General features: G+C 38.0%; 1 protein-coding gene across 10 annotated transcripts in view; it reads left to right on the plus strand.

Annotated features, from left to right (window-relative positions):
• LOC124141045 (LIM domain only protein 3-like) overlaps positions 1–24,276 on the plus strand; it is a 177,802-nt gene that overhangs the window by 148,535 nt on the left and 4,991 nt on the right. For 9 of the 10 annotated variants that reach the window (XM_046508919.2, XM_046508913.2, XM_046508920.2 and 6 more), the window contains 2 exons: positions 22,858–23,080; positions 23,758–23,883. In XM_046508919.2, coding sequence (XP_046364875.1) covers positions 22,858–23,080; positions 23,758–23,883 — 349 coding nt within the window. Of the gene's footprint in view, positions 1–17,626; positions 17,813–22,857; positions 23,081–23,757; positions 23,884–24,276 lie in introns of those variants that run through there. The other variant, XM_046508923.2, reaches the window with a different exon arrangement.

A 24,276-nucleotide genomic window follows, 5' to 3' on the forward strand; every position in this document is an offset into this window, starting at 1 on the left:
ATTTTAAAAGACAAGACATTATGATTCATATATACATATATGCAGACATACATAATTTACATTCCTGTAGACACATACAAAAAACAAAATTATATATCAAAACATATATATATATAACTGTGTAGCACATCCATCAGCTGTGTAGTGTAGTGTATTGACGTATACCATTTTGGTATGTGAACGTTATTGTTAATGTATATTGAAACTGCCATTTGACTTAACCAACCATTGTTGAATGTCAAACAACAAGAATTATCATCATTAAATATGTTGACAGAAGAACTACTCGTCAAGAATATACTATGAAGTGCATTCTTTAAAGCAAATTTCTTTAGAAGTAGTTTTTGCTCATAATTTGACAAGTAGCCTTGTTTGGTGCCACTTCAAGAGCTTGTTTCTCATGCAGATAAGTAAACAAATCAATTTAATTTTAAACCTCTCATCATGTGTTTTTCACATGGAATTAAGCGATAATTTAGCAAGCAGTTCTTGCTTTAATCTTGTAGTATAAGTTGTTTATCAGCAGCGGCAAGGTGACACCATCAGTGACTCAACAATTACCTCATTTCTTCCTTGTGTTTTAATCAACCAATACCCTTGAAGTTTTAAACATTTTCTTTCAATAATTATATCAAGCAAACTTTCAAGTTTAATTTATTGTGTTTCTACATTTCCTTTATTGGTCCTCCACTCCTAAGTACAGCTGAGCTTTTTGTTCTGTGTGTAAATAAGCCAGGGGACATCCCAACTAATTCAACTCGCTACACGCTAACATACTTGCGGTTTCTTTTACGTCTTGAAATTGTGTATTCATCAATCAGTTTGAAGTAGTTGATGGACATGTAGGATGTTTTTATGAAGCTCATGTTAAAGCATGTTGGTGATATATGCTGTTATATGGCCCTGCTAATGCAGTGTAGCAGTGGGCTAATGGAACAATGGGGATTCCGGCTATAGACTTGCTACAAGTCTTTCTGGAGAATAAAGGTCAATTGATTTGGAACATTTTATCGTACAGGTTTTGAATTGGCTGATAGTTTTATTAGGTTTTACGAGGTTTTATTTGAAGATTGCTGCTGATGTATTGTAGAAGCTGGCATTGGCATTCAGTTGATGGATCAGCAGACTAGGGTCTGGTCTGTGTGGCGGATAGTAACAGGAGATGTGCAGAGTTGCTTCCCTTGGGTACCAGGATCTGCTGGTTTTGGGCTCTAATTTCAAATTTGTCCTTGGTCTGACATGGGTTTGACAAAGTGGTCAATGCCTTTAATCTCCCGAGACAAGTCACACTTTGGATTTAACTTTGAAACAAGTCATACTGCATATATCATGGTACACAATCTATATCTCACCAAATCTATTGATGTTCATCTCATGAACAATGTTGCATCGTGAATAATGTGGCATCATGAACATTGTGGCCTCATGAACAATATTACCTCACCAGCAATGTGATCTCATTAACAATGTGATTTCATGAACAATGTGGCATCATGAATAATGTGGCATCATGAACAATGTGGCATCACAAACAATATGACCTCACAAACAATGTGACCGCATGACCAGTGAGACCTCATGAACAATGTGGCCTCATGAACAATATAACCGCATGACCAGTGAGACCTCATGAACAATGTGGCCTCATGAACAATATAACCGCATGACCAGTGAGACCTCATGAACAATGTGGCCTCATGAACAATGTGGCTGCACGAACAATGTGACCTCATGAAGAATGTAGCCTCAACAACCTTAAGCAGCACTCAGACATTTGGTACCTAATTAGTCTTCCATCAAAACCCAGTCTCATGTGAACAGGTTTACTACATGAACTTTTGAACTGAATGTTTGAAAATCCCTACTTAATTACAATGTACTGAGGAAATCTTGCATCAGAATCTGTGCTATGCATTTTACAAATACCAGTATCCACTCAAATTAATTGGCATAGAATACTGTAGCATACATTACTTTGGCCTTAATCACAGATAGTGGTGTCTTTAAGATTTTAAATTGTTCACTAAGTATGTTGAATGACTATGGACCTATGTATATCAAGTATGCATGAAGCTGCTGGTTTTAGTGTTGGATGGGGCTTTGCTCTTGCACAGAGTAATTAAAATTATCAATTATTAATTATTAAATTCTCATTCATTCTAATTACAGTCTCATCAGACTAATCACAACGAAATGAGCTTTCATTAATTTAACAAAGCCTTGCCTAATTATACACTGACATAATGCAAGGGAGGTAATTAAAATCAAACGAGCCCCCTGATTGAGTTGGTCCAATAAGAGGGTAATCTTCTCCAAAGTTAGTCACTGATTCAACAAGGAGCCAAGTAGCAAATTATCGTACCTGGATCTACTCTTTATACAGCCTCCGCTAATCAGACGGGGCTGTCAGGTCTTTGTGTGCCTCATCGGCAGCTACATGATGTACACCCCTCTGTGGTGCTGCAACTGCACATGGACACATCTCAGATCTGAAATCTCCAGTGTGTCTTCAGTATTCAGGTTATCACACAGCTAAAGTGAGTATGAAGTCTATCTCATTGGTGTACGGTTGGTGTAAGCTCCATCACATAGGTTTTCTAATCTTTGAAGGTGCTGTCTGTGCACATTTGTGTTGTAAGGAACTTTGCATACTTTTGTAAGAGGCTTGTGCTAGTCGGGATTGTTTTAAAGGGAGACTAGACTAGGCAGTGGGCAGTCCTAGCCATTTGAATGTGGTCATTCCAAAACCTTATTCTTTCATCTCTAAACTGAAATTTGATGATGTTTATAGCGCTAGTACCCAAATTATACACATACAATGTATACAATGTCTCGTTTTGACACAAATCACAAATTATATCATCAAGACCATGACCAAACATTGGCACCAGATCATGGAGCATAGTCTCCCTTTAAGGGCTACAAGAATGGGGAATATTTTGTTAATTGTTTGTTTATGCCACGCTCAGCAATAATCCAGCTGTATGAAGGCGTCCTGTAAATAATTAAGTGTTCACCAGACAAACCAGTGATTAATATTATGAGAAAATGACCATGCTGTCAAGGTGTTATTGCACACAATAAGCCAAGTCACAGAGCCTGTCCACGTGACTTATGTAGTCACCTTATACAAGAAGCATAAGTTGATAGGGATGTATTCTAACATGGGATTCCCACAGGGGTATTGTCTGGCCACAATGGCTACTTTGTGTAGTCAGTACTGTGTGATCAATCACTTGATAGGAATAGTCCTGCCCACCAAATGTGAAGGCTGCAATCGCATATCCTAGTTATCTCAGGTCAGTTTGTTTGTTTGTTTGTTTGTTATGACGGCGGTCTGTAAATAATCGATTCTGGACAAGACAATCCAGTGATTGACATCATGAGCATCGATCTACGCAATTGGGATACAATGACATGCATCAACCAAGTCAGCGAGCCTGACCACCTGATCCTGTTAGTCGCCTCTTACCCAGATCTACACAGGTCATCACAGGTCAGATGATTAAAATAGGCAAGTCTAGATAATATATATTTAACAAATCATCATAAGGGAGAAAGTTTTTATGAGATGAATTTTTCATATTTTTCTTCTTGTTAGCCTGGATGATCAGCTATTAGAGCAACAACACATGCAACCTCTCTTGTGTGCTATCATGTGGGATAGATGGATGTATGGATGGTTGAATGGATGGGTTGATGTTAGATAGATGGTTGAGTGAGAGATGGATGGGTTGATGTTGATCAATGGTTGAATGGATGGATAGTTAGATAATGGTTAAATGGGTGGGTTGACAGATGATTGAATAAATGGATAGATGATGGTTAAATGGATGAGTTGACAGATGTTGAATGAATGGATAGTTAGATGATGGTTAAATGGATGGGTTGACAGATGTTGAATGAATGGATAGTTAGATGATGGTTAAATTGATGGGTTGAATGGATGGCCTGATGGTTAGACAGATGGGTGAAGAGACAGAAGGATGATCAGATGGCAGCATTTCTGTGTGGATATATGTACAACAAACGGATGGAATGTAAGGTAGGTGGGTGGAAGATGAGGATATGTGGAGACTTGTGTTGTCTATATATACACTGATACACTGATTCGTGAGATTAGAAAAGAACACATAGAATCAATGAATTATTGAGCCCTGGTGACAGGCAAAGATTGGATCGACATGACAACTGGTCAATATATACACTTTTTCCATTATGTACACACAATTATGATTGTATCAATAGAATTTCGTTTGATTTGAATATAAATTAAAAAGATTGACTCGAGTCTTCCAAAGCAATAAATCAGTCTGTTTGGGCAGGCCATCATTAAGCAACTGTTTACACTGAAGTAAAGCCTTTTATATTGTTAATGGTAGAAAGAACTATTGATTTGGGACTTAAAAGCAGCAAATTTGCTTCATTATAGGGCCTTGAGTTTCCCTTTTCTGATACAAGAACAAATTTACCTAATTTCATAATTATTTTCTGTTAAAGAGGACTTCCTGAAAAGCAAGTTAGAGTTTTGTCTTTGAAGTTGGGTTTCTTTATTATTGAAGAGTGGTGGTATAAAACCTACAGTCAAAGAAAATCAATTGATAGAAAATAATTTGGCAAATTTTAACGATACTGCTCATAGAAACTTTGAAATGCCAACACTAATTCTGAATTTTTTGTCCAAAATGTGGAAGTGTTCAAATATCTGCAGGGGTCTGCTGGCAGAGAATTGTTCTTCTCATCTCATTTCCTATATCACTGGAAACAAATATATTTAAAATATTTTCTTAACTATCTCCTGTGGTTATTTAAATTGATAATGTCATAAACTGCTAAATCATAGCAGTTAGTTGTCTTTTAATCCTCAAAGCTTTAGTAAAAAAACACATAATTGACTTTCCAAATTAGATGGTTTCATGTCCTTAAATCTGGCTGTTTTCAGTGTAGTGGTACAAATATTAGGCTTTACACACAGACTCCAATTATCTCTAGGAGAGAAGCGACTTTTCTGTTACAAACAGGAGCCCGTTATTGATATAAATGACAGTGTTGCTTTAATGAATGCATCTTCTCTGTTATGTATAGATTTTTTGACATTGTCACTTTCGGGCTAATTAGTGGAGAATCTGATATTTCATCGAGACATGCTTGATGCTTTAGAGCCTCTCTTTGGATAATGCTTGTTCTGCATAGGTTATCATTGTTAAGTGGTCTTGTATGCTTTCTCCTCACTCGATACTGCCAGCTGTCTGTTTTTATGAAATGAACGAAAATGAAGTTATGGTTTACAGGAAATTGAAAAATGGTGGATATAGTTGAAATGGAGTGTGAGGGGTCTCAACCCCTTGATCAAAGCCATTCTTTTTCGTTTGGAAATTGCAAAATCCTGTCACGTCAGATTCCTTAATTTGGAGAGGAAAGAAGGAATTAGAGTCTCTCTATGGATATGTGTCCACTGGAGCCAGCAATTAAAAGCGGTTCTGTGTTTCAGCTCGGCTGTCCTCTATGCTGAGACGTGTCTTTAATTAGCCTGCACTGTAGTGCTGTAATTTCCTATGTACAATCTTGCCATGTTTAGGGACACACAAGTTTGTATCGCCACTTACAGCGAGGAAGCAGAAACGGTGGGACAGGCTTTTACTCTTAACACGCATTATATCTCTCCTCTTGAACAGAGAAAACCAGTTAGGGTCTATTGACACTCCAAGTCATTAAAGGCTTTTAAGCCCGAAAATTTCACCCTACTGTTTTGCACCCTGGTATGGAGAAAGATATTGATTCGACTGGAACAAAAACACGATTCTCGTTAATTGATGCACGTCAGTATAGGACATTGAGAGCAGTGTGTATGTTAGCGAGAGAGGCTCATATTGTTTATACTGCACAGATATACAGACGAAATGGGTAAGTGTCTAACGGTTCTATAGTGCGTTACGTTTCTCACTTGGACTTTCTTATACCACTCTTGAATCCATTTTGGCAAGGACTCTGTCTTCATCATCATGCCGTGCATTACGTTGCTGTTGGTGAATTCATGCTTGTAATAGACTTGTCAGTTTGAAATCATTCGAAGTAATAAGTGAAGTTTCATTGGAGTATATTCCGAATTTGTGAGCAAGGTAATTATGAAGTCTGCTATACCTATATGAATGTTTCAGGCTTGACTTTGTGAAATGACAAAAACTTTGTGAAATGGTAGAAACTTTTAGGATATGTGGCTGATTCATTTCGGTGCAGATTTTGTATTGTATTTGGTGCACAATTAAATGATATTGATATTGCATCTTTGACATAGGAAGTAAATACAGTGATTGATTAGGTCTTGATTAAATTAATTTGGTGTAATTGGCAGGCTCAATTTCCTTAATATTCTATCAACAAGAAGCCATCCATTTTAGGGTTGACGTGTTCATATTTTGATTATTTCTGACAAATCAATGTTCAGGTCTTATCCTGTCTCGAACAGCTAATCCTGGAATTATCAAACACATATGTTCCCATTAATAAATGATCTATCACAATGAATTATGTACATAATCTAAAATAAATGAAATCTTTGATCCTGAAATATTAGAATTGGTGCAACACGTTACATAGAGAGTGTTGGTAACATGACTGTTTTAATCAAATTTAATCTGAGGGTGTCAAGGACTTCTTGTAATAACGCTGGTTTCTGATGGGTGATTTGGAGAGTCTTATATCTGAAAGTTTCAATTTCCAGTTGCTTCGGTTGTTTGAAATCTAATCCATATGTATGATGATGAATATTATTTTCATTAATCACTGATAGTTCGTTGGCTAAGTTTATAAACTATCGCAATGCTGATTGATGGATGGATGATATACGTACATGCACACCCACTTATTGCTGGGTGAAAGCAGTTCAGACATTATATAAACTAAGGGCCGGGGGGGAAACAGTTCAGACATTATATAAACTAAGGGCCGGGGGGGAAACAGTTCAGACATTATATAAACTAAGGGCCGGGGGGGAAACAGTTCAGACATTATATAAACTAAGGGCCGGGGGGGAAACAGTTCAGACATTATATAAACTAAGGGCCGGGGGGGGAAACAGTTCAGACATTATATAAACTAAGCGCTGGGGGAAAAACAGTTCAGACATTATATAAACTAAGGGCCGGGGAAAAAACAGTTCAGACATTATAGATAAACTATAACAAAATATGAAAATAACAAAACTAAAGCAGTATCATGTTGAATTTCAAACATGCTGTGCAGTAGACATGCTATTATGGATGAGCTGTAAGGTAGAGGGTTTACAGTGTGGGATCAGGCTGTGGTAGTAGTAGCATCCTCAGAACTGCTTTGTATGATGTCAGATCTAAACTCTTCCGATCATGACTCCTTGTCAAAGTCATCTGTAGGACACACTGTTTCAATTTTGTCTCTTTAGGATTCGACCAACCAGAACCAAAAGAAAATGAAATACAAATAGTTTGAATTTATTTTCATTTGCCTGACTCTTTCATGGATTAAAGAATAAACAGATACCATTATTCAGATGTTTGTGGTTGTTATCAAATAATCAGTAATCAAGTTTATCTTTTCCAACAGACCCAAACAGATTTATGCTAAATTATATATATATATAGCTATATATTTTAGCTATACAAATTTTCTTTGTTTTGATATACCTAAGCTGTTTACTAACCAAGCGTGGTCTGGTATTGCTGTTCAAAATCTATTCAACTGTAACAATACAGATTATGTGTGATATGATGTTTATTTATGTATTTTGATATGTAAGTCTTGATATTATATGTAGGTTGCAATATGACACACATCATAGTACAATATATCCTTCATTCTTTGTGTGATGAAAGTGACTTTACTTGTGACAGATTAATAGTTTTGTATTTATTCAAACATGTTTCGTTAGTGGTCTAAATATGCACCAATTTATGGATCCGTTGATCATTGGTTGGAATCCAGATTTGTCCTATCAACACCACACCAGCGCTTCTGGGTTTCACCAAGTGGTAATGTCAAAGACAAGTAGGTTACTTTGTTGTTCATTCTCATTAATCAGACTTGCATTAATATGAATAATAATGATGATGATGATGATGATGATGATGATGATGATGCCGATTTCACACTTGATATGAAGAAAATGCTGGTTAAACTAGAGTTAAACCAAACTCACTCTAACAAGCTACAGCATTTTATTAGTATTTCTGACAAGTTAATGTCAATATATATATGGACATATCAATTTGGCAGGACAATGGTAACTGCTGTTTAGTACTACTGCTACACAGTTGAAATGGGAGTGTTGGGTGTGTACCAACTTCAAGGATATATGCAGGATATCACGTCAAACAGCACTGGAGTAGCCTTCTGGTTGACGTGTTTGCTCAACCCACCAAGGCCTAGTTCAATTCCACTTTGTGAAGCCGATTTCTGATGTGCGCTGCTGTGATATTGTTGGATATTGCTGAAAGAACAGTGTTCAAACCTACTCATATCATACAGAGCTTTCCGTAATGGTTCCCTTTTCTCCCAGAATATTTTTTTTACTTTGATGATGTGTTTTTATATAGCAAACAACTGAACAATAGCTTTTTAACGCCTAACACTGGTTATTATAAGTCTCCATTTTGTTCCTTTACGTTTCCAGAACAAGAACCCATTGACAGTGTTATGTGCACATATACCTTCACCTTAATTAAGAAGTCTTCCTCCCTTTTCATCACTTGGTCTGGATTGGGGGTACTTTATTAGCAATGCGTTCATGTACGTCGGGAGATGTCATGAACTTCCATGTACCTGTTAAAAAAAGTTCCATGATTGCCAGCAGAAAAAAAAATAAATCCAGAAAAAGTGACCTCTCCAATCTGTTCTGCCTTGGAGTCTAATTGCCCTAATGGATGATGATGGAGGTTAGCTCACTGGTTATCTGTAGATGCAAGCTTGTCAATTAAAGGGTTAATGTCTGTTTAGGAGTGGAGATAGCCCCCCAAGCAGCCTATAGAAGGAGGGCTCCACAGCAGGCCTGAGTCCAACATTCACAAGTCAAACTTAGGCAGTATATTCTAGTCCAAACACTATCAAGCCGGTATCTCAGTGGACTGTGTGGTGATATACACGTAAACTTTGGATATACTGTGTATTAGCGGAACTTGCTTCAGCAAACAGAGAACTGTCGGCCACTTAATTTGTCTCCTGATTGCTTAATTGGTCGGTAATTGGGTAGACACTGTGGCATGTTGATGTATTGGGAAGGTGATTAGAGGGGTAAACATGGGACTTGAGTTGTAGCTGGTGGAGAACAGATGGAGATGATGGGGGAGACGGCACTGGATGTCTTCTTGTCATCTGGGGGGTACAGGCTGGGGTTTCATTGAAGCCAGAGCTTTCATTGCTGGTTGAACAGTCTTGTCATCTGCGGGGACAGGCTGGGGTTTCATTGAAGACCGGATGTCTTGCCAACTGGGGGTTTCACAAAAGTGGCTGATTTCATTGAAGTCTTGTCATCACGGAGGAGCAGGTGTGGGTTTCATTGAAGGCAACTGGGGTTTGCATTGACGCTGTGGGTTTCACTGAATGCAGAAGGGTTGTGTAATCCTACAGGCCAGTGACTTTAGTGTGAGTGGGCCCAGCTCACTTGTGAGCCCTCCCCTTGGAGCCTTCTGCTTGGACCCTCCCTCATGAAGCCAGTAACATTACAAGGGCTACTTTGCGGACCTGGTCAGTTATTGTGATATTGGTCCGGAGGACACTGTGACAGGAACTGTATGGAGACATGGGACATGGAACATTGTCTGGAAAATGGGACATTTGATAAATTCATCTTTTGAATTGCTTAATTAAGCATTTTCTGAAGTAATATGTGTCAAATTTAAAAACTGTAAAACTGTTATTTCATTCCTTGAGGAAACACTCTATGTAGAAGATTTGACGCAGCATTTAAAATCTAATACAGGAGTACAAATATTGGTGAAGCTTTTCCCTAAAGGAAAGAAATTAAAGTGAAACTATGGACCCCTCGCCAACAGGTAAGACACTCTTAGATGTGAGTCTGCAATACCAGAATATGTAAGCTTGTAAAGGGGTGGTTTGGACATGTATTAATCCAGCAAGCTGTTCTCTGCACGTTGAGAGTGTTAAAATACACTTATGTTAATCACTGTTAACATATGAGCCCAATTATTAATTAAGTTTGAATTTCATCTAAATATATATATACTATGCTCTATCTAGTCTTTGAAAGGCATTTAGTAGTGATACACATAAGGAAGAGAATTTATGGATGTCAACTTCTTTATTATGAGGAACACAACGTTTCGGAGTATATGCTTACTCCTTCATTCACGTTCCTCATAATAAAGAAGTTGACGTCCATAAATTCTCTTCCTTATATGCTCTATCTATTAACACAAACATCCCATTTTTACTTTATGATTTTAGTCATTATAGTATCTTGTAATCATTATTAAATAAACTGAATGGCCACACGTTTTTGCAGAATACAAGAGTTCCCATAAAATTCTGATTCAATGAATATTCAAACAAAATCATTTTTTGTTCGTATGAATAGAGTATTTAGTGTAGCCTTTGTTCCAATTTTAACAGTTAAATGTTGAATTATTTTACTTCTAATTTAACAGTACCAGTGTCTCTGGAAGTACAGAAGTAGGTTGCTGTGGAATAACAAATGGCAATATTGTCTTTGTGCCTTCATAAAAGTTTCATTTGAATAAACTTCATAGCTATTATACTTTTCGAGGCTGAAACCATTTTTTCTCATGACTTATTTATTGTATATCTCATAGAACTAGTTATTTTCACTGCTGTTGATATTTTTTCATAAAATAAGTTAAAATAATTCACACTTCTCTAAATTGATGTGTCATTTCTTTCAAAATGTGTTCACAAATATTTTCAAATTGTCATAATATACTTATGTACCACCATTTGCAAGAATTATAGCAACATGTTCCATTTTAACCACTATATATATGTACATTCTTCAAGAGCTTCACATATTTCTTATTGTCGAGGGTATGTGTCCTAACAATAAATCTTGGCTGTCTTTACCATATGACAAGTGAAGTAGACATGAGATTTTCAGCTAGTGGTAAGGAAAGTAGTTTCAGCACCTCATAGTCCCATCTTCTCGTCCATGTCTGGAATGCTTGGTGTTGATTGTTTTAAAGTAGCCTGCTACCTCCTCTCGAAATCCCTATGTGCTAAAAGCTCTCAAAATAAAATGTTTGTTTTATATCCTGATTTTATAATGGAGCTCTTATTTGATGGTGGTCAAAGAATACATTGGGGAGTTTCAGGTTCGAATATTGTTTCTGAAATATTCAACGTCTCTTATGCTGAATGTATAAAGGACGGTGGGTAGCTCAGATAATATTTTCCTTTACCAAGTGTTTGGGGGCTTTATGTGTGATTATGATTCTATGAATAATTTTGATGGCAATATTAAAATGTTTAATGAGATTATAAATAAAGAGGCAACAGTGTAATAAGGAAAGTAATTCTTCCAGGTTTTCAGAAGAAACAAGTTTATTATTTGCATGTTTCTACAACATGGTAAAAACTATTAAAAAAAGACAAGAAGTTATTGGCATGGAAATCACCAAAAACGTGTCGAGGGAAAAATGAGAACCATTTAATCTGGAAACCTTTTTGTTTTTTCAAACAATAACTCTTAAACAAACCAGGTGTTCCCTGTTAGAAACAACAAGAACAAAAGCGAACAAGGGTTTTAATTTCTTTAATTACAGTGTAATACAAAACCTTTTGAAAATATGTTGTTATTTTTCACAACAATGTATGTTCACGGTGAGAAGAACTACGTATTGCGTGTCCATCTGACGCGAGGAAAGAGCCCTGAGTTTGCAATGTATCCAATATAGGAAATAAACGCGGACATGATTGGCACGGCAAGCACACCGATCAGAGCTTAGTTATGCTCATGAATCAGTGCGGAAATCTGTGATACTCTCAAAGAATGAAAACAAAGATGGTGCTGTCGACCTCCGCTGTGATTTCTCTGGCTGTGGTCCGGGTATAAAGTCGCGGAGCCTGAGAATTAAGCTTTCATCAATATGGTAACGAGAGCGGCATGCACAGGCTATAAAAACATCGTACAGCTCACTCGCACCAATGCAAAAAATTGAATTTTCAGGAATTGGGAAAATGTGTCTCGAATGACATCGAGGCTGTGAGGTGTCAACCGCTAATGGCTCCATCTAAACATTTACAGTATTTGGATGCAATGTTTATGGTAGCATAAAGTGCCTCTTTGAGAGAGGGCCTCAAGTGATGCTTTGTACCCTGCAAGGAGCTGTGCATGGGGCAAGACGTTTGTTTTCGTGCTTATTCTATCACCACATACCATCTTCACAACAGTGCAGAGTGGTGGTCTGTTGAGGAGGGTGTTAATGCATTTCGTGTGTTACACTTGATGGATATTTTCGGGGTTCTTCCCTTGATGTGAGGTACTTACACTGTAGTCGGAGACATGGACTGGTGACCGGAGCTGCCACGAGTTTCCACAGCTTGTGAAGGTACCTTGAGTTTTGAGACTCGCTTGAAAGATAGGATACAGGTTTAGTTGGAGGGACTGAAGGTCATTTATTGATAAATGAATTGATAATTAAGTTAAGGCCACTCTATTTAAACCAAATATATGTATTGTAAGGAGATAGAAGTAAACTTAATTTTAGGAAACAGTGATATGTAAAGCCTGATATGTTGATTTGAGATAGTATTTGCGATATATCACTGCATGCTTGTTGTGAAACAGAATCTTGATACTTGTAAAAGATTTGTTTAGATTCTTGTGAATTTATGAAACATCATGATCTTTTGGTTTTGTCGTAAATTAAATGCGGCAAAAGTAAACAAAACCAACATAAATTCATGAAAATATTTATGTCTACTGTAAGCCATTATATCAATCATCTCTCAAGCATGGACGCTGGGTCATGCCATTAAATCACAGGGAGGTTACCCAAGACTGTTGAACCTTCTTCACAATCTAATTAATATCTCAGGAAGGTGAGTGTAAAGTAAGTTAATGCTTGTTGAAACTATGCATTTTATCTGGTTAATCAAGATAATCTCTGATTCCGACTACTTATTAAATCCAAGAAAATGCCTCCAACGCTTCTGCCAGGCCTAATTTGCGCTAATTGCCCCTTACTTGTGTGGTCTGGTGTCAAAGGTTGCCATACCTTGCCTCAACCAATCATAATTGGTTAACCTGGGAGTTGACCTTGAGTAAACATGATGTCATTGGCTGGTGATTTACAAGGGCTGGTGGTGGCAGGATGGATAGGCCTTTATTGACTTGTGTGTATGCAACCCACCTGCAGTACTGGCTGCTAGTCTTGCATGACGATTAACTGCTGAAGGAGAAGCGAAGTTAGATCATTAAAACTTCATTTTAGCTTTTGGGCAAAATCTTGTCTTGGAAATTTCAAATTGTGTTATTTGTTATTTGACGTATTACTATACAAGAAAAACAGTTTTGGGTATTTGATTATTTTGCTTTTTTAAAGTGAAGCAGTTATTAATAAATAAGAAAAGTAAAACAAATTCTGTAATCATAGCTGAAAAACTTGAATTACCATTCATCTAGAATAATAAATAAGTTACACTTGTTTATAAAGTCGGGAGTATTTACTGAAATCTGATATAGTTGTATATCAACATATCTGAAAAAGGAACAAAACACATACTTTTTATGTTTGATGTTGTAATAGGCCATTGTTGGATTTAAGGTTTTTATGTTTGGTGAGAACTATTTTCTCCCGACTATCAGCTGAGACAGGTCTAGCCTCTAATTGTCCGAGTTTGTTCGAGAACTCCCCTTCATGATTGATGCCAATAAGATTACGACATTTTGAAACCAAATAACTCTTATTTGACATTCTCCACGGCCTGTTTCCATTGCTATTTACATAGAAAATTGGTTAATAATTTGCTTACAAGCGAGTCATTGTCGGTGTGTTGTCAAAATGATGCAAGCCAGCTGTAGGAGATTCTGCGGACTTGGCCCAACTCTGCTTCCAAACTACTTCAAAGCAAAATTGAGTCACCAGTTTAAAAATTGATGCCTTCCTATCTGACATGTTCCATTTGTCCAGACAACCAGTTAGACATTTAGACGATTAATAGATAAGTTAATGATATAAAGAAGCTCTCTGGTGTGTAAGTACGCAACTTGCAAGAAGTAGCTCTCAGTAGAGGAGGCATACCATCTGTCTGAATTGAAACTCTTTCTGGAGCAACATGCTGTCTACCCATTGAGATAGCATGGCTGGCCCAAGTTCCGTTAAGCATAAATCATCGCTTCATAGCATATCATAAAAGATATGTAAATTTATGATAAACTGTTAGATTCATATTTGGGATGACTCACAACTAATAAATTTTAAAATTCCCACTGCTCTTTTTATTTCTTTTAATTTTAGAAATTATGACAAACTTCAAGTGTAAAAAAAACACTGCTTAATTAATTTCAAGATGGATCTTGAATAAGTAATACATAAGTAGATCAAATGTATTAATTTAATAAAACATTTGTGGTATGATTTCTTTTACCATGATATATATTTATAGTTGTAAGGCAAGTGTGATCTATTAAATAATACATTAATGAATATTAAGTTTCTTTGTTTGACATAGGTTCTAAGTTGTTTTACATTAGTGGTGAAGTATTGTTGAGTATGTTTTGTGAACTAGCTTGGTTTATTTATTGATTCTCTTTGTGTGTCTTCATTTTCTATCCAACTTAACTGGCATCATCATATTTCAAATGGGGATCATTTGTTAAGTTGAGAAGGTAATCAGATTAATCAATGATGTTATTATTTCAACGTGAAAGCTGGGTCGATGTGAATATACTTCAATAACACGGGTGGACCTCCCAGGACAGGGGGAAATTATGCTAACAAACAAAGGGAGAGAAATGGCATAATTAGAATAAACAAGGGGATTGGGAAATGGGGGATTAGAGATCAGGTCCAATCTTATCTCCTTCGGCAGCTGCTGGTGAGGGGTCCCCCTCTCTTGACCTGGAATTCCACTACACTGAACAAGTTCCGGGAGGGAAGGAGTCTGGAGGGAATTCAGCTGAGAGGACATTGTTGGACAGGGAGGGGATCTCTGAGGTGGGGGCACTGAAGGAAGAGTAGCAGGTGGGATGGGACATGAGGGCGAGGGAGTTGGAGGGCCTGATCGGATGGGTGAGGGAGGGGGCGGAGGTTGAGGGACCAGGAGGATGGGTCCTGGTTGGGTGAGGGAGCAAGAGCTTGGGGCAGTGAGGGTAGGGGAACAGGAGGGAGGGGGTCAGGGGGCAGAAGGGTGGGGACCGAGGTAGGGAGCCAGGAGTGAGGGGATCGGAGAGTCGGGGAGCTGGAGGAAGGGGATCGGAGGGTGGGGGAGCACTAAGGAGGGGATACGAGGGTGGGGGAGCAGGAAGGAGGGGATCGGAGGGTAGGGGGGCAGGAGGGAGGGGATCTGTGGGTGGGGGAGCACTAAGGAGTGGATACGAGGGTGGGGGAGCAGGAAGGAGGGGATTGGAGGGTAGGGGAGCAGGAGGGAGGGGATCTGTGGGTGGGGGAGCACTAGGGAGGGGATCCAAGGGTTCCAAGGGTTCCAAGGGTGGGAGAGCAGGAAGGAGGGGATCGGAGGGTAGGGGAGCAGGAGGGAGGGGATCTGTGGGTGGGGGAGCACTAAGGAGGGGATACGAGGGTGGGGGAGCAGGAAGGAGGGGAGCAGGAGGGAGGGGATCTGTGGGTGGGGGAGCACTAGGGAGGGGATCCAAGGGTTCCAAGGGTTCCAAGGGTGGGAGAGCAGGAAGGAGGGGATCGGACGGAGGGGATCTGTGGGTGACAGCAGGATATGTACTAGGGAAGGGATTGAAGGGCAGGAGTAGAAGGAGAAGTACGAGGGTGGGGTTTTGGGAAGGGCAGACATCTGAGGGTGAGGTCACAAGAGAAGGGTGGTGGTTTGAGGAGGGAGGGGATATGGACATCACACTTACAATCTTGATTATCCCATAAGGAAATATTTGAAAACAACTGCGTGCCAGGTCAGACATCTGGTTATAAACAGTATGAATGTTTGATTGGTTGTAAGGAAAATCACATAATGCATTATCATGGGGCACATAATTGAAGTCAAACAGCAAAACTTACTGAATCTGGAGCCATGCATGTAACCCAGTAGAAAATCAACAAATGTGGCAGATTAGATATCCACTTGTAGGGAAGCCTAATCTGTGAGAGCTGAGCCCTGATACTAAGGGCCTATAATCTCCCGTGGTTAGTGTCAGCCTCAAATCCTTCAAAAGATTGCCTGACCGAACTACAGTAATTTATGAAATAAACAGTCATACCAAATCTTAACATAATTTGCAGAATAAATCATTGGTACTCTGTTTAAAACATCAGCTGAATTGAGGATTGAGGTTGGTTAAGATGGGTGATGAGTATGTGTATTTCTTGGGTTGATATTTTTACAAGGGCCCCATTTCGGGAAGAAGTCTTAGCTATACAACTACAGTAAATTATGTTTATAATGAACTGATGGATATAACAAACTTCTTTTTTTGTCTCAACATTTGCTGTATATAGGCTTATAACGAACTAAAATTAGTGGTCTCTTTGAGTTTGTTATTACCTTAGTTTACTGTATTGTAAACTTGGGAGTTATGAGTTATGAGAGTGCTATGATGGCTTTGTTAAATGGGGAGCAGGAATGACCAGAGTAGGTAAGTTAGATTTTCTACAGTGGTAGCTCTAGATCACTTTGTGGAACAAGACTCCGGCTGAGTTTGACTTGTGATGGGTGATGGTATGTTTAATTCTGTGATTTATGTAAAAACCAAAAATAACAAAAATTATCGTAACTAATGGCAGTCATAGCGCTAAGAGCTTTTATGGAACAGTGCTCGGGATGGTTTTACTTTCATTGTACACCAGGGATAGATGGGTAGTGAAATGGTTAAGGTGTTCAATCATAATACAGAATACCTGTGTTTGATTCCCACGTGGTTGCAGGATGTAAAACAATTAGGTGTCCTTCACCATGACAATATTTGAATATTTCTAAAAGGATCACATAACTTGTCACTCGATTTCAATCAGTGTTTTGCCTACTCCACACTAGAGTTTTTCACATGTTGTAAATGTCTCTGTAAGATTGAGGTGATATTGTCGTATAAATTGCAGTCATATAACTGTCATATTGCCATTTTTCTGCTCGCTAAGGACACATTCTATTATTCACCTAGTAGTGATTTGGGATTGTTTGCCCTATTTTAGCCTCAGTTTTGCTCTAGAATAAAGTTGATTTTAATCCCGGGTCATAACAGATAACCTTACTGCACAAGGCAATAGCAAATATCAGATATTTCATATCGACTTTAATGTCCTCTGAATTCATTCTTAGAAAATTTACCCTTAAATATATCAGTAATCTTCTAAGTTATAATATTATGCAAATATATTCCCTGATAAGAGGATTATGTAAGATTTTGCTACGCACTACGGTAGTACTTACATCCGAGCAGGTTGTTTACACAATAGTGGGATGCCACTTGAGTTGCCGCTTATCCTGATGAGCTGTGAGGGAAACGGTAGTCCGAGTGTTAGTGTTGAGAGAATAGCCAGTTGGGATACTGGGAGGCGAACACATGGTCACTACAGTCACTGCTTGTCCACTAGTTGTAGTTTAGACTAGTTTACAATGGAGGACGGTATTAAGAAGGAAACCTCTTCGGACTCCGATCCCTGCTTGATTGACGATTCAGACAGCCAAGGTGATGACTGATTGATTGTAAATCGGATTTCAAAATTGTAGCATTGTTGCAGTTGAGTACATGTAGTTGTGGTTGTAATTGATGTCAGAGATAGGTCTACAATACGAGTGAACTCCAACTAGGCCACTTGTTTCAGACTATTGGTTTGTGGGACTAGATTTGGGGAGAAAGCATTTAGTGCTTCCTCGTCTGTCTAATATTTTTTGTCTTGTACTAGCCTTTCACAAGGGTCTACAAGACTAGTCTGACCCTTGATGTACAGTTTTGTTGCTCTTGTTTCAGTGGACATAATTCTATATGTTTTTCTATAGGCCGCTATTCCAAAATTATATTTTCTTTCAGTTTTGGTATTATGTTTTTGAAAAATGAATCAAATATTATTTGTCCATCATCAAGGGACATGAATGAGCATTCTTCAATTTGACATCTTTGATATCTATTCATGACCGAGTCTTACATTTCTAGAGAGTTTGGAGTTTGGAGTTTGGTCTGTAGTTGTGTGAGATTATGTGATAACACTAAGCTTTAGCCTCCTTCCTGTAGTGTGATGTAAGTATAATCCTACTGACCAATACCCACTGATTGACCCATGTACTCGAAACAATGGTGATCGTTGGACTCCCATGTCATTGTACTGTAAATACACACTCAAAACTGTTGTAAATCTTTCAACAAGCGTATTGTTGTGGTCTAACAGTAATCAGCCTGAATGTGTTAGGAATATCATGATATGAATATCGCTTGAAATAAATATATAGCAAACTAAAATAAAATTAACCTGGTTGCAGCTGAAGTTAAGTGACAGTGGAGTTACAAAGTAGTGTATAACTTTACCTTTGATGTTCAATGGTAAATTTTTGTGTTTAGGCAATAAAATAATTTCATGATTGGAAAGAAATATGATTCATAATCTCTGGATTCATAGCATTAAGTAATGTCCTGCTTTGAACCCAAATTATTTTTATTGAATTAAGATTCTTATTTAAATATGTACAATTCTTTTTTATCATTTAGAAATTACCATACACCACACTGAGATTTCTTATTACTGGATTTGTTGTGGGTCCCGACACCACACAATGGGGTTCTTGGAGAATTCTTACTATAGTAGTTCAGCATGCAGAGCCCACTCTTATCCTCCTGACATTTAATTGTAAAGTTGATGTCAAGACAAGGATCCAATGATTTCCCTTCACAATATCCCAACCCCAACATCTCCCTTTATTTCAAAGGCTGCCGTCTTATTGCAAGGTTTCAATGTTGCCAATCCAAATCCTGAAAACCTAAGTATTTTCTGAAGTGCAATGTTTCAGGAACACAAATGCATGATGCTTTGTCAGCTTAGATAAATCTTGAGGAACTAAGTGATGCAGTGTTCAACAAAGATGGCCATTATGAGGATGAACGCCTTGAAAAGTTTTCCAGTATTGCTAGATAATTAGAGTTTATTTACTCAAGCAAAAGCTCTGTTTATATACCATCAACATAAGATTAGATTTTAAGAGTGACAATTATTTTGCTTTGAAGCTGTTTAATGTTTGAAGTATGCAATCAAATCAGTTGCATGGTTGCTTCAGCTATGGTCTGTGATGCATACCATGTGGTTGAGTAGTAGCTGATATCACGGATAAATATTTATCTTCTGTTTCTCTTCTCGTGTCAAACAACCATCTTTAAATTCAATGCTTTTTCCATTCTTTCTTGATTCACTTGAAGTGTCCATTTTTTTCCTAAACACATTCTTTTGTTTCTCTTCAAATCTCTTCATCTGAATAATAATGTCTCTATCTAAATAATTGTTCGAGGACCATATTCCTTGGTCTGGTCCGCATGTCCAGTCTAGGTCTAAGCTTTGTTATTAGTGCTGTGTGAAACTCATTGTCTCTTGTGCAATCAGCAGAACAGACAGGGGCAATAGGGTAGCCCAGTGGTTAAAGTGTTTGTTCATCCCACCGAAGTCCTTTGTTTGATTCTCCACATGGTTACGATATGTGAAGCCCATTTCTGGTCTTCCTGCAATGATTGGCTGAAACATTACTTGGAACTAAATATTGTTGGGAAATTGCTGGAATATTGTATAAATTGTGTGGCATTAAACAACAATAATCTACACAATGAACAGGTTTAATTTTTGTTAGTTTGAGACTAAATATAACATGTCTTAAACAATGAAACCTAACCTACATATAATATATATTTACAGACTGCACCACACCTTAACATGATCCATAGTGTATTTAATTGAAAATAAACTGTATTAAATTGCATTGTTAAAAATTAATCTAAATGTACTAAGAAATCTGTATAAAATGAAAATAGATGTTCACTGAAAAAGAATAGGTTTAATACTGCATCGCTATAAAGGAGTATTGCATAAGTGTGTATCTGCAAGTCTTTTAGATTTTCCTCATTAAATTGAAATGGAGTCACCATCAGTGTGGTTGACATTTGCTTATCAAAGCATCGGGTTGCTAGTCTGTTGCAAACGTCATGAAGGATTTAATTATATCATTTCAAAGATGGTTTTCAACATGATGCCTTTTAATCTGGATCAGTTTCAATAAAATATTCATCCATCTGGCAATGTTTTATGAATGCTAAATTTCACAGTTTGCTGCAGTAATATTTATCTGAGCTGACATAATACTGCAATATTATTCTTCAAATTTTAAAAAATCAATCTTTTTAAAATAATGAAAAACTAAACTTGGTGTTTGTCTGCTTTTCACAACATTACTCCACATAACACATCCAAAATATGAGAATTTGTACCGTTGTGTTATAAAGAGATCTAACTAATTTCATAGAACAACAGAGACACCATAAATGCCAGATCATATGTCATTGAGAACACTGATCAACTGAAATGTTTTGCCAAGAGCTAAGTGTATTCAAAAAAACTTCAGCACGTCACATTTTCATCATCCCATATAGTGGAGCCTTCCATTCAAGCAGTATCTCCATTGTTTTGTTTCAGGGTTTTATTGCTAGCATGCCAATTTTATTATGTAAATATTGGCAGTTAATGTTTGGTCCCCTGTGATTGCAAGCTATGCCTGAGGGGACCTGGCAATAATGACTTTTAATTGCTAATAAATGTAAGTGTTTCAGTATAATGGGTGGTAATTGATAATAGACTTCAGTGCATTAGCTGGAGCTAAGGCCAGTTAGACCCATGAGTAGCCCAGTGTCTGCTTAATGAGGCAGTGTTTGGTGTACGCACACAGCCAGAGAAGCTTTGTAACACATGATCCGCAGCCTATTGTCTCCAGATTAAAACTGGTGGCAGCGCAGACTACAGACAGGTGAGCCAAGCAGACTGCTCACATCAGACCAATGGTATATTGATTGGAGGGTATATAGTGTGGGTTGTGACAAGATACATAGTCGGTACAGGACAGCCAGCTGCACTAACCTCTGGATGCTTTAGTATTTGACTTACATATCGGAAAGTTAGCAACACAGTTTGATAACAAGCAATCAGAAGTGCCTATTTGTAGACGTCAGTATTTCACCAATTTGAAGTTGGAGCTGAACATGCATCAGGAGCTTCTGATGTTGACCACCTGTTCTGTTGTGCCAAGATTTGTGTAGGATCTATCTGCTGTGGAGTATTGTGGACTGGGTATTTGTGTTTGTGATCCTACAGTAACTAAAGCATGCTCTTCTCTATAGAGAGGATGTTGACGGAGGAAGGCGACAGCCAGGGTCAGTACATTGGGTTAGGATAGGATCCGGTATCAGCAAACTGCTGTTACTATGGATATGCATTTTTATTTAATGTTCATACACTGAATTTTAATTTCCTGATAATTGCATCACCAATTCCCAAATTTGTTGTAATTAATATTTTGATTTTTCAGCCACACATCAAACATAGTTTATAGTTAATGAAGCCATTGTGTGATGCGAGTTTACGTTTTCAACATCTGAAACAATGGCTGTTTGGTTGGGACAGTATCAATCACAATGCAGTGGATACTATTGTGAGCCAATGAAAAGAAAAACATGTGCTATTGACATCAAGGGCATAATTATTATCCTCGCTCTGGGCTGCACTGTGTTGTTTTAAGCCCTGATGAAGCACTTAAACATGTGTATACAGTGGGTCATGCACCTAGCATTGTGTAATGTAGCTGTATTTTTTTATCACAACAGTGAACTGCTCAGTCAGTTTGACAGTCAACATTTATATGCTAGTGGCTATGTCTTTATCAACAAGACCAGCGTACCCTGTAAGAGGTCTGTCAGTCAGGGCCAGCTTCAAGTGTGTATATTGCACTCAGGGGCATGGCATTTATGCAACACTAGAATCCTGTTTGTTGAAACATTTTTGAATGTAATCAAAACTTGTATCAAGTAATACTGACATTGGATTGCAGTGATTTTCTAATTCTTCCTGTTTCCTTTATTCCAAGTGAGGGTGGTTTAGCCCATTGGTTAAAGCATTGGCTTGTCATACTAACGACTCTGGTTCAATTCCCACACATTGGTATGGTGCCTTGTTACTGCCATGATGATGACAGAACATTGTATTACCCTACTCACTATTATTTCAAGTTGATGAAGGTTTCTAGATTTGATCCTGGTTTCTTAGGGATTATTCCAGTCTCTCATATAGAAATTGGATGGTCTGGGTTTGATTCCACACATAGAAACTGTATGCTTTTGTTCTGCTCCTCACTGAAGCACATGTGGTGTCTCCTCACACAGGTGACTGTGTGAAATATGTTTCGGTTCACCCAGCATTGAATGTTAACCTTCTAGCGCCTCACAGGCAGCATGGGTTGTATACTCCCCAGGGAGCTGAGAATGAAAATCGAGTGCACACTGATCCATTGACCGGGCTCATAATAATATAGCACCATGAGAATTCACTTGAGTGGAAATTGGCGATTTATATGTGGACTTATTACTGATATCAATAGTACCCACATAAAAGCATACATGATCACTCTGAAAATATTTAGTTGTTAGACTCGCAGTATCTCTGCATAAGCTGTTGGATCTGAAGCTCTGAGTTAATAGTTCTTGATCTCTTGCAGGCCCAATGCAGATCTCTCAGGAAGCCACGTCTGGGATGGGGAAGCGGCAGGAGTGTGCTGGATGTAAGAAGAACATCAGTGACCGCTACCTGCTGAAGGCTCTGGAGCAGTACTGGCACGAAGACTGTCTCAAGTGCTCATGCTGCGATTGCCGTCTCGGTGAAGTCGGGTCCACACTCTTCACAAAAGCCAACCTGCTTCTCTGCAGAAGAGACTATTTGAGGTGAGGTGCAGACAGGTGCTGGACACATTCACAATGATCAAAACATGACAGCTATTGTAATGCTTATATACTTCTCAAAAGAAGTTAAGAACCACCCAATTCTTTCATATTACCGATCATAGTAATCTGTCTTGACAGAATAACTATAATAATATGAAAGAATTGGGTGTCCCTTAACAGACTGCAATAATCATAAAGACTACACCAGTCATTAATCTGTAGATTAACATAGTGCAGTGATTGAATATTGGAACCAGTTTGAAGGACTGCTGATAATTATTCTATATAGAAACATTTCAAATCCAATTTTCTACAATTTTTAAGATGAAAACAGATCTGCTGAAATCAGTCACTGAAAGGCTGTAAATACTTTATAACTTTCAGAAGCTAGCAAAGTGTATAGATATCAACTGCTCCTTTGCAGCCCTCCCTGCACCACTTAGTTCTGATTTTAGACAAAGATGTTTTTAAGAGCAAAAAGCCAGATATTGTCTCGTAAATGTTGTGCTGATGGTAAATTACAATTTGCATTAACATTTACTTTCTTATGGCTTTATCTGCTTACTCAAGCCATGCTGATGGTATCATGTGACTACATGTTCAGCAAGTGCCCTTTTCATCCATGTACTGAAATTGATTCTGTCATGCTAAACCGTGTTGTTAAATTTTAATTTCAGATTATTTGGTACAACTGGCTACTGCTCAGCCTGCTCGAAGATGATCCCAGCGTTTGAGATGGTTATGAGGGCCAAGACCAATGTGTATCACCTGGAATGTTTTGCTTGTCAACAGTGCAATCACAGGTAAATTAACATATTCTTTATTCAGAATTTAAATTTAATAAATTTTTATACTATTTACCCCCAAAATAATGAATTGTTTTCTTTATACATAGTTTTAATATTTGAAAGGAAATCTGATATTCAAGGTACAAATACACCATGACGTTCAGTATAGAAAAAATCAATCCAGCAGTTCCCGCAGTTAAACGAATGTCTGCACAAGCGTACATGACCTTTGAAAAAATATCCTCTCATTAAATTGTCACTTTCCTGAAAGAACACTCGAGTCATATCCATTACATTTTAACACCACATAAGGAAATTCTCAAAGCAATATAAACTTAAAACAAGGGCCAACATGGCCCAGCTGACAGTTTTATGGGAGTCAGAGAGTTGACATCCTGATCTGAAGCT

The sequence above is a fragment of the Haliotis rufescens genome, unplaced genomic scaffold (genome assembly GCF_023055435.1).
Source record: "Haliotis rufescens isolate VD_foot unplaced genomic scaffold, xgHalRufe1.0.p SCAF_6, whole genome shotgun sequence".
In the NCBI taxonomy this organism is placed as follows: domain Eukaryota; kingdom Metazoa; phylum Mollusca; class Gastropoda; order Lepetellida; family Haliotidae; genus Haliotis; species Haliotis rufescens.